Source organism: Wyeomyia smithii, chromosome 1 (genome assembly GCF_029784165.1).
Source record: "Wyeomyia smithii strain HCP4-BCI-WySm-NY-G18 chromosome 1, ASM2978416v1, whole genome shotgun sequence".
In the NCBI taxonomy this organism is placed as follows: domain Eukaryota; kingdom Metazoa; phylum Arthropoda; class Insecta; order Diptera; family Culicidae; genus Wyeomyia; species Wyeomyia smithii.
Genome location: NC_073694.1, coordinates 100,203,635 through 100,213,465, shown reverse-complemented (window position 1 = coordinate 100,213,465; position 9,831 = coordinate 100,203,635). Strand labels below are relative to the sequence as shown.

General features: G+C 43.1%; 2 protein-coding genes across 2 annotated transcripts; both read left to right on the top strand.

Moving 5' to 3' along the window:
* The first annotated feature begins 7,027 nt into the window (after nt 1-7,027).
* LOC129716988 (uncharacterized) lies at nt 7,028-7,984 on the top strand. The gene has a single exon (XM_055666833.1). It carries the CDS (start codon nt 7,028-7,030, stop codon nt 7,982-7,984), a length of 957 nt encoding a protein of 318 aa, XP_055522808.1.
* A 639-nt stretch (nt 7,985-8,623) lies between these two features.
* On the top strand, nt 8,624-9,415 carry LOC129716987 (uncharacterized). Its single transcript, XM_055666832.1, has one exon. It carries the CDS (start codon nt 8,624-8,626, stop codon nt 9,413-9,415), a length of 792 nt encoding a protein of 263 aa, XP_055522807.1.
* The last annotated feature ends 416 nt before the right edge of the window (nt 9,416-9,831 follow it).

Here is a 9,831-nt window from a genome sequence, read left to right as displayed (position 1 = left end):
ACTTTTTCTTACAAAGTTATAGCGCATTTCAGCATATTTTTTCGATAACTTCAACAACGTATAGAATAAAGATTAGGTGGATTGGGACGGATGGAGCTTATAGTAGTTTTGAGCACTTGAGCTAAACTTTGAAAAAAAAAAGAATTGACATCATGGTTCCACTTGCCCCTTTTTCCTTTATACGTACTTCAGCTGAACTTCAAGGAAAAGTGTTGACATTATGATTTCGCTTGCCCCTTTTTAACCTATACGTTCTTGAAGTTATCGAAAAAATAAGCTAAAATATGATGTAACTTTGTGAGGAAAAGTCCTGGAGATGTATGGTCTTCGGTAAAAATGTGTGTTTTGTGTGTCCTAACAATTCCTTCGAACTACACTTTCGTGTAAAATGCAACTAAAAAAAGTTAAGTACAAAAAACTAACTTCTAAATAAGTTCCATGTAGTGTACTTTATAACTTTGTACCGAAAAGAGATAGGATTTTCATTTATTCAACAAAGTTTCATATTTTTAAATTTTCTACAACTTTGCTGAATAAACTATTCTTCTATCTCTTAACACAAAAAAGTTAATTTTTCTGTTTTTAGTATAGTAAACTTTTCATATTTTTTGACAATTTGCAATTATGTAGGTCATTTATGCAAACAATTGCTCCGAAGACACTATTAAGCTAGGATGAAGTTGAAAGGCGCTATGAAATTAAGTTCCACTTTTTGCCTTATTGGACCACTGTGCATCGGCATTCGTGTAAATTCGAAGTGGCCTTTGGAAGTGGAAAACGCCGTTAATATCTCATTTATAAGAGGTATTTGGTATACAAACGGCTTGGTAACTTCGTTCAACGACCTGAAGTCCACCACAAATCGGTATCTTTTATTACCGTCAGCATCCGGTTTCTTTGGTACACATAACACCGGTGCATTCTAGGGACTAGTGCTGGGTCTAATAATACCCTGTGCTCTCATTTCCTCGATTTCTTTATTAATGTGCCGTTTTGTGACCTCCGGGAATCTATATTGCCGTTTATTGATAGGCACCTCCGATGAAGTTTCTATCGTGTGTACGGCGGCGTCAGTAGTAGTTAACCTGTCGCCTTCGAAAAAGAAAATATCTGCATAGCTTTCAACCATATTCTTCACTGTCCTGAATTCTCTATCAGGCAAGTGCGCAAAATTCAGCACTTGCCGTAGTTTTTCAATTCTTGCATTTCCTTTTGACTCTGGTGTTAGTTTATGTTCTAATTGGTCATAATGTAGTCTCGAGTTAAGATCTAACTCGGCCATTACCGTATTTTCCCTGTCACGAGGTGCGTCCTTCGGCACCTCATACGTACGGGGTATTTTTTCCCCTATGTTGGAACCTTCTCTAGGTTCCACGCAGGCTATGGCATTCTCATTGACGATATTATCTCTTAGTTGACTCTGCACCATGACTCTATTTCTGGCCGCCAAATACACATGCCGCCTAAGGACTTCTTCCTTAGGCACGCTCCATGGGCCCAAACTATCCGGATCCTTATTGCCGTGTTTCCTAAACACAATATAGTCGAAGTTATTCCCTATCTGGAGGGTGTGTTTTTCAAAAATTCTACCCCGATTATGCCGTCCGCCGGTAAACCGTTCATCAGGTGAAACTCCGTCGGGATCAAAAAGTCTCCGACTATTAAATCCAGGATAACCGTACCTAAGGTTCGCACGATCCCGCGTCCAATCTGCCCATAATTAAAAAATTGGCTAATATGCCATAAGCATCAATTCGAGAAAAACGCACTTCAAAGTTTTTTGTCGGTACAAAATGTTTTGATTGTCTATGTCAACTATTTATTGAGTATATCACCCTTCATACAAGCTGGAACCTTGCCGTTGAGTTGAATCAGAGAAATCTTCAGGAAAATTCCACCCGCCAAGTATTTTTCACGCAGTAGCCGTTTTTTCAATTATTAATGAAAGGTCTGTGACAAACCGGTGTGCAATTTGGCTAATATCCATACGATGTGAATTATATCGTGCTCGTTGGTGATGAAAATGGCTTTAAAATCAATAGAACAATATGGAAGCTCAAGTGAGTACGAAAATAACGACGAGACAATTGTTTCGTGCAACGATATAACAAAAATATTATGATTTCATGATAATCACACAATCCACTTTCCTATTTTTCTCATCAAATCCAAAGTAAAATCTAAAATTCTCTTTAATATAACCTCTAATCAAAGAGCTAAATAGCATTTCTAAGAATATAAATATTCATGACAGAAGAAAACGGTCACGCTTTTTGACCATTGGGTTTTTCGGCACAACGAATAAATTCTTGTTGCATCCAATATTCTTCGTAAAGAAGAGTAAAACTTGATGCAAGAGCCTTACGATCCCTTACCTGAGGCCAGTGACCACCAGGCTATAACACACTTTCAAAAGACGAAACAAAGTACAGTAATAACACACTGGTTCATGTGCAAGCCACAGGTTAAAACATATTAGATATTAGCCAACTTCCCAATTATTTTGGATATTAGCCAAAGTTGTTTCACATTTGCTGCCTTGCCAAATGCATTTTTTGACAATCGGCTTTCGGGTGTTTACCATCACGAGAATCTGTTTTCTCGATTTTGGTAAAAATGGCATATTAGCCAATTTTTGAATTATGAGCAGCAATGCCCTCAAAAGTGTTTGTGTCTTGTCTGTTTACATGCACATTCAATTTCTCTGCAACATGCATGCTTAACATATTCGCGCACGCGTCTGTGTCTAAAATCAAGTTCAGCGTTTGCTGCACATTTTGTTTTGCCAGCATTGTAATCATAAGCCGCCGGCTGATGTCAAAGTAGACTCGCTTCACCACACAGACACTATTGTCCCATATGTGGTTACATGCTGTCCTCCAGTCCGTTATCTCTATGTGGCTGGGCTCGTCAGTGATTCTCCGCCAGTCGGCGTCCTGACATAATTCCACGAAATCATCGCTAAAGTATTCTTTCGCAAACGGGTCCTTTATCACATGATTTTCGTTCCCCGAGTTCTTCGCCCCTCCTTTGGGCTGATTTATACTTAATACATATGGTGAACAATCGTGCGTCTCATTGTCACTCCACCTGGTATAATTCGAAAAAATCTCGTGCTTATTACAGACATTGGAAGAAATGTTCTCAACCGGTTTGTTAAATTTGTTCCTTCCTAAATTATTTCTATTCATCGGTCGGGGTGCCCGGCTGGCGCTGCCGTCGAGCCCCCAGCGACCTAGTTTTTTGATTGTTGGTAGCGCTCGTAGCCTCGACTTCGAAATTGGCGATCGTAAGCATCATTATATCTTCCATTATTATTATTGCGATCCCAGCGCCCGGGCGATCTTCCTCTATTGCTGCCGTTATTAAAACCATCATCCTGATGGTGATCCGCCAATATCACCAATATCATTATATCGATTGTTGTCATACCCATCATTATTGTAGTTATTTCGATTGCTTTGCTGGTTGTTATTCCGCGCGGCAACCCGCCAATCTTGCGATTCAGTTTGGTGTATGTACCCGTTCCAACGCGCTCCCTGTGAAGCTCGGTAGCGATCGTCATTATTATGTTGGTTGGTTTGGTTGCAGCCTTGGTTTCTACCCTGATTAGACCAGCCGCCCCCTGACTGACCTTCATAGTTCCCGTTATTTTGTTGTCGCTCGTTCCCTCTATTAGATTTTTCCCTGTAGTTACGATTGTTATTATTATTGAAGTTGTTGGGGCTGCTACTGTTCCCACCTGGCTGCTGTCTGTAATTTCGGGCCTCATTATTTCGTGTATAATTGTTCTGCCACTGGCGATTGCTAAATCGCTCATCACCCCTGTTCTGCGAGCTCCTGGCTCCGTTAAAACCGTCCCGGCCTCTTTCTTGGGCGTTACTACCTGTCCCATTCGGCTGCCAGCGCCTACCTCCTCTCTCTTATTCTTGTTCCAGTAGATCCAAACCGCGTAGTCTGTTTTCTACATCTGCGAGTTGTTCGCATTCCTCTCCTCGTTCCTCCAGTAGGTCCAGCAGCTCGTCTAAGCTCAATTTCTTATTTCCTCCCGCCATTAACTTCAGATACGAATTCCGCAAACCCCCAATAAAATGAATCCTGAGACTTCTTTGCATTGCAGAACCCGCTACACTCTCCTGGTTCTTTTCAAACGTATCCAGCAATTCTTTTATCTCTATCGTTCTCCTTTTATATGCGCTGAAATCTTCGCCCGGTTCCTGTCGTAGCGTCTCGATCCGTTTTATTACCGACTCGATGTTCTCAACGGAACCGAATTCTTTGATTAAGTTGCGTTTGACCTCTGGCCAGGTCTCCGCTTTGATCCGAGGCAAAACTGCCGCTGATTTGCCTTTTAGTTTTAATAAGACTACATAAATCAGTACACTGTGTGACCCGTTCTCTGGGATTTCGTCTGCAAAATGCTGAACATGGTATAGGAACGCTTCCAGTTCATCTTTGTGTCCCTTGAATTCTGGAATGCATTGTAGTTGTTTCCCGATCATAAAACTGCTTCTGCAGAATATGTTTTTTAAATTTTATATGATTCCCAAAGCTGAGTGTGTCTTGAATTTCTACCTCGCTGATTTGAAGGCTTTTTTTAACAAATTCTTCTTCTAATTTTTCCAATTGTTTAAGTGCGCTTGCGCAGTTTTCGCGCTCTCCGTCCTGCTTCTCCTCTCTCGATTCCTGAGTTTCCACAAGGGTCGATGAAAGAGTGGGATCTTCAAAGAATCACCGATCGCTCTAGGTCCGCCAACTGATCTTCTGCAAGATCTGATGTCTCAAACTCACGACAATTTTCAGATAATCTTCTATTTCTGTTTGGCTCTGGAACAATCGCCGAGTTATTTAAAATTTTCAATGCCTGACACACTTTCGATTGAACAAGAGTGTACTGATCTGTTAATCCATTCCAATGTTCTGGCGTTAAATTTGAATTTTCGTACTCTTTTAAAATTTCCGAAAAGTCGTTTAAAGCGTCGCTTAATAATTTTCTTCTATTAGCGACTGCCGCCCGCGTTCTCGGCCTGTTTATGTTATTGCTCAGATTATGGTACTCCTGGTAAACATAATCAAATTCAAATCAAATCAAATTGTCTCGTATTTGTCAACATATATCACATATTCCCCGCCCATTCGCGACGCTTGGCTCCTGGTATGAAATTCCGACGTCCTCAATATGGCCTTCGTTGTGTATATTTTACTTTTTTGTTACTCCACCTGTGTCACCTTGACTTTGGAACCGCAGGCTTGGCCAACGAACGTTGTTGAGTATTGTTGATACCCGCGAGTGCCCCCCGACTTGGTGAGCGCTGCCACTTTATGTGCTAAAGAGAGGAAAACAAAACAAGACCCTCACGTAGTTGAATACTGCTAAAACAACTCTATTCAGCTCTTGCAATATGCCGCACAGTAAAAAAAAGGAAAAGACTCACTCACCCGAGTATCCTTGGAACAGAGCCGGTCATCGTTTTTGACATCTCGCCTTTAATTCTCACTATGTAACTTCGGTAATTCACAGTTGTCTGGCCTATTGTTCCAATTTGATTGTTAATAAGACACATACTGCCTGTGTTTATATTTTTTCCTCGTGTTCTTTTTTTTGAATTGCACCACTTTAAAAGTGTATTCTAATGTACGATCTCACTCACTTCACAGCTGTTCAACTAATCAATATTAAATCGCAAATTGCGGGTTCTTTCTTCTTTTTAATTGTTTTCACACCTCCGTGATGCTTTTCGAGAGGTCACGTGACACTACGACGGTTTATAAGTTCTGTAAATTCACTTAACTTTGAGTTCCAGGCAGTTGCTGCTCCAATCAAATCGAAGCAAGTTCCTTTCCAATCAAAGATTCAGCCACAGAAAAGCTATGCCGTTTCGACTAGTTCATTACAATCTACTCTTTTTTGTGACATTTGCGGCGGTTCACATCGGAATGTTCAGTGCACAGCCCTATCCAACCTTATACTTGCCCAGAAGAACGAGAAGATTCGAGCTGCTGGAGTATGTTTCAACTGTCTACGCAAAGGACATAGAGCCAAGAATTGTCCTTCCGATAAAGCGTGTCACAAATGCCAACGCCGTCATCACACATTACTTCACCACGATGGAGTCATGAACAAAGAATCCAGATCCAATGTTTCTGCTCCTGTTGAAATGGCAAATCAGCCATCGGTTATTGCCGTTCCAAACCAAGCTACTGCACAGCAAACACCTGCTCTGGTTGAGCCACCTATTTCAACCACTTGCTCCTCGTTTTTTACGAAATCCGCCAAAACAGTGTTACTACAAACTGCGCTAGTAGAAGTCTTCGACATAAACAGTCAACCGCACCTGTGTCGTATTCTGTTGGACAGTGGTTCTCAGGTGAATTTCGTGACCGAAGAAATGGCCAACCGCCTAGGCCTTCTTAAGACACCAGCCAACGTTCCTATCGGGGGTATCAATGCGTACGTAGCCACGCCCGTGATAAGGTGAAAGTACAGTTCCGTTCCCGGGTGTCTGCTTACCACGACGAGTTAGAATGTCTAGTTACCCCGAGAGTAACAGGCATAATCCCAACCTCCAAAATTAACATCTCGCAATGGATGATCCCTGACGGAATAATGCTTGCCGATCCTGAGTTCCATACACCCGACAAGGTAGACTTGCTTATTGGTGGAGAACTATTTTTCGACATCCTCAAACCGAGTTTGATTCATCTTGCCGATGGATTACCACAGCTACGAGACACTCACTTCGGATGGGTCGTAGCTGGTGTCATAGTCGATCCTCACGTAGTCAACGTGTCCCTCCAGTATTCGCACACAACCTTCGGAGACATCGAACGAAAAATGCAACAGTTCTGGCAAACAGAAGAAGTGCCTAACGTTCCAAAATTGTCAACAGCCGAAATAACATGTGAGGCACATTTTCTTACCACCTACCAACGTAATGAAACAGGAAGGTTTATTATCAAGCTACCATTCAAGGAGAATATTTCCCAGCTGGGTAATTATCGTTCTCTGGCCTTGAAGTGATTTCTCATGCTGGAGAAACGATTGATTCGAAACCCTGGGCTGCAAACCCAGTACGTAAATTTCATCCGGGAATATGAGTCTTTAGGTCATTGTCGTGAGGTAGCCGAGTCGGAGGACGTACCAAACCAACAAGTGTATTACCTCCCGCACCATGCAGTACTGCGACCGTCCAGCTCGAGCACGAAATGCCGTGTCGTGTTCGACGCAAGCGCAAAATCTTCACCATTGGAACTTTCCCTTAATGATGTACTTCAGATCGGCCCAGTAGTACAAAACGACTTATACCATATTGTGCTACGATTCCGTACGTTTAGAGTGGCCTTAACCGCAAAAATTTCGAAAATGTACCGCCAGATACTCGCAGCTCCATTGGACCCTCGATTTTTGAGAGTTTTCTGGAGAGAAAAGCCGTCGTTACCTTTGCGCGTGTTGGAATTGTGCACTGTCACATACGGCACTACCTCGGCACCGTACCAAGCAACAAGATGTTTACTGCAACTTGCCGAAGAGGACGGTAGAGAATTTCCTATTGCTACGCGCATAGTAAAGGAAGAGACGTACATGGATGATGTACTCTCGGGTGCAGACTCAGTGGAACAGGCCCTTGAGGCGCAGAACCAGCTGAGGCAGCTTGTTCACCAGGGAGGCTTCCCTATACATAAGTGGTGCTCCAACTCGCAAGAGTTCCTCGAGCACATACCGGTCGATGAGCAGGAGAAAATGGATGCTTCCGAAAACCGTGGTGTGAATTCAGTTATTAAAGTGCTCGGATTGCGTTGGAATCCTACCACAGATACACTTTCCATCGCAAATCATACGAATCCATCGGTCCCAAAATTGTTGACGAAACGAATACTGTATTCAGAAATCGCTAAGTTCTTTGATCCCCTAGGTTTGGTGTCACCGGTAATAGTGAAGGCTAAACTTCTAGCGCAGCAACAGTGGCAAGCTAAGATTGGATAGGATGATCCTGTGGACGACAACAAAAAGGAACAGTGGCAAGAGTTACAAAGTTCATTGATTCATTTAAATGATATCGAGATTCCAAGATGCGTGCTCTCCGACAGTGCGGTAGCCTATGACGTACATGGTTTTTCAGATGCTTCTACAGTAGCATATGGAGCATGCATTTACCTCCGAAGTCTATTTGCCGATGGGTCGGCCTTGCTTTGTCTTCTAACCAGTAAATCAAAACTAGCCCCCTTGGATGAACTCTCCATTCCGCGGAAGGAACTGTGTGCCGCTTTATTGCTATCCAGACTAGTGCAGAAGGTATTACCAGCTTTAACGATGAGAATCCAGGAAACAGTACTGTGGTCTGACAGTACGATTGTTTTAGCATGGATTAAAAAACCACTGAATCAACTACAACAGTACGTGCGCAATAGAATCGCTCTGATTCAAGAGCAGACTAGTGAGCATCGATGGAAGCATGTCATATCACAGCAAAACCCAGCCGATATCATCTCCCGAAGCCAACTTCCTGAGAATCTTCAGAACAATCCGCTCTGGTGGAGCGGTCCTAAATTCCTGAATATGAAAAAGTATGAAGTAGACGTGCCCGAAACTATACCTGATTAAGAGCTACCAGAACTTAAATCCATGGTGACAGTGTCAAACGATGATGGTTTTCTGGCCTGTTTCCACGAGCAAAGTAGTTTCCGTAAAATTCAACGAGTCGTGGGATACATTTTGCGCTTCGCTAAGAATTGTAAGAAGAAGCGTGCCGAACGTGAGCTCGGAACTCATTTAACCGTCAGTGAGCTACGCCAATCCACGGAAACCATTGCATATATCATACAGCAGTTCCATTTTGCCGATGAAATCAAGCGTGTTGTTACCAATCAACCGCGCAGAAAACTGGGAAATTCACGCCCAGTTTACGTCAAAAAACTTCTCCGCGCGGTTGGTCGGTTGAATAACTCGCAACTACCTTTCGAGAATCGTCATCCTATAATATTGCCGGATAAGGATCCGGTGGTGCGGCTGCTAGTGCAACAGATGCACATCGAGTTACTCCACGTAGGACAAACTGGACTTTTGAATGCCATGAGACAGCTATATTGGCTTCAAAACGCAAGACCTACCATTCGTTTCATCACCCGTTGTTGCGTCAGATGTTTCCGTACCAGCCCAACTACTACCAGTCAGCTAATGAGAAACCTACCAGGGTCTAGAAAAGTACCTTCCCCTCCGTTCGCCGTAACAGGTGTCGACTATGCCGGACCCTTTTGGACGAAACAAGGATCACGTCGACCTGCAATAGTGAAATCGTACGTAGCAGTGTACGTTTGTATGACGACTAAGGCCGTTCACCTGGAGGCCGTATCCGATTTGAGCACCGATGCTTTCCTGGGTTCTCTTCGACGACTGATAGCTCCAACTTCTCCGTGAACAATTTTGGCGTGCTTGGAGCCGAGACTATTTAAACACTCTACAACCCAGGAAAAAGTACCTACGAGAGATGCCCAACGTTCGTGTTGGCATGATTGTGCTACTGCATGATCGAAACCAACCTCCCCTCAATTGGAAGCTAGGTCGCATCGAAGAAGTCTACCCTTTCGACGTCCAATCAACAAGGTTTCTATTCTACCGATTGAGGACAACCAATTAGTTGGAAACTCCGACGATCGCCGAGTTCCGCAACCGGGGGAGGATGTTCAGTTTTCCCACCAAAACTAATCACGACCAAACAGCATCGAGAGCAGCATCTATGCGAGCCACCGCAGCTGCTATAAAAGAACTCTCTGAAAGAGAAAGCGTTCATTCAGTTTCTTATCGCGCAACCATTCACATCGTAGCGGCAGTAG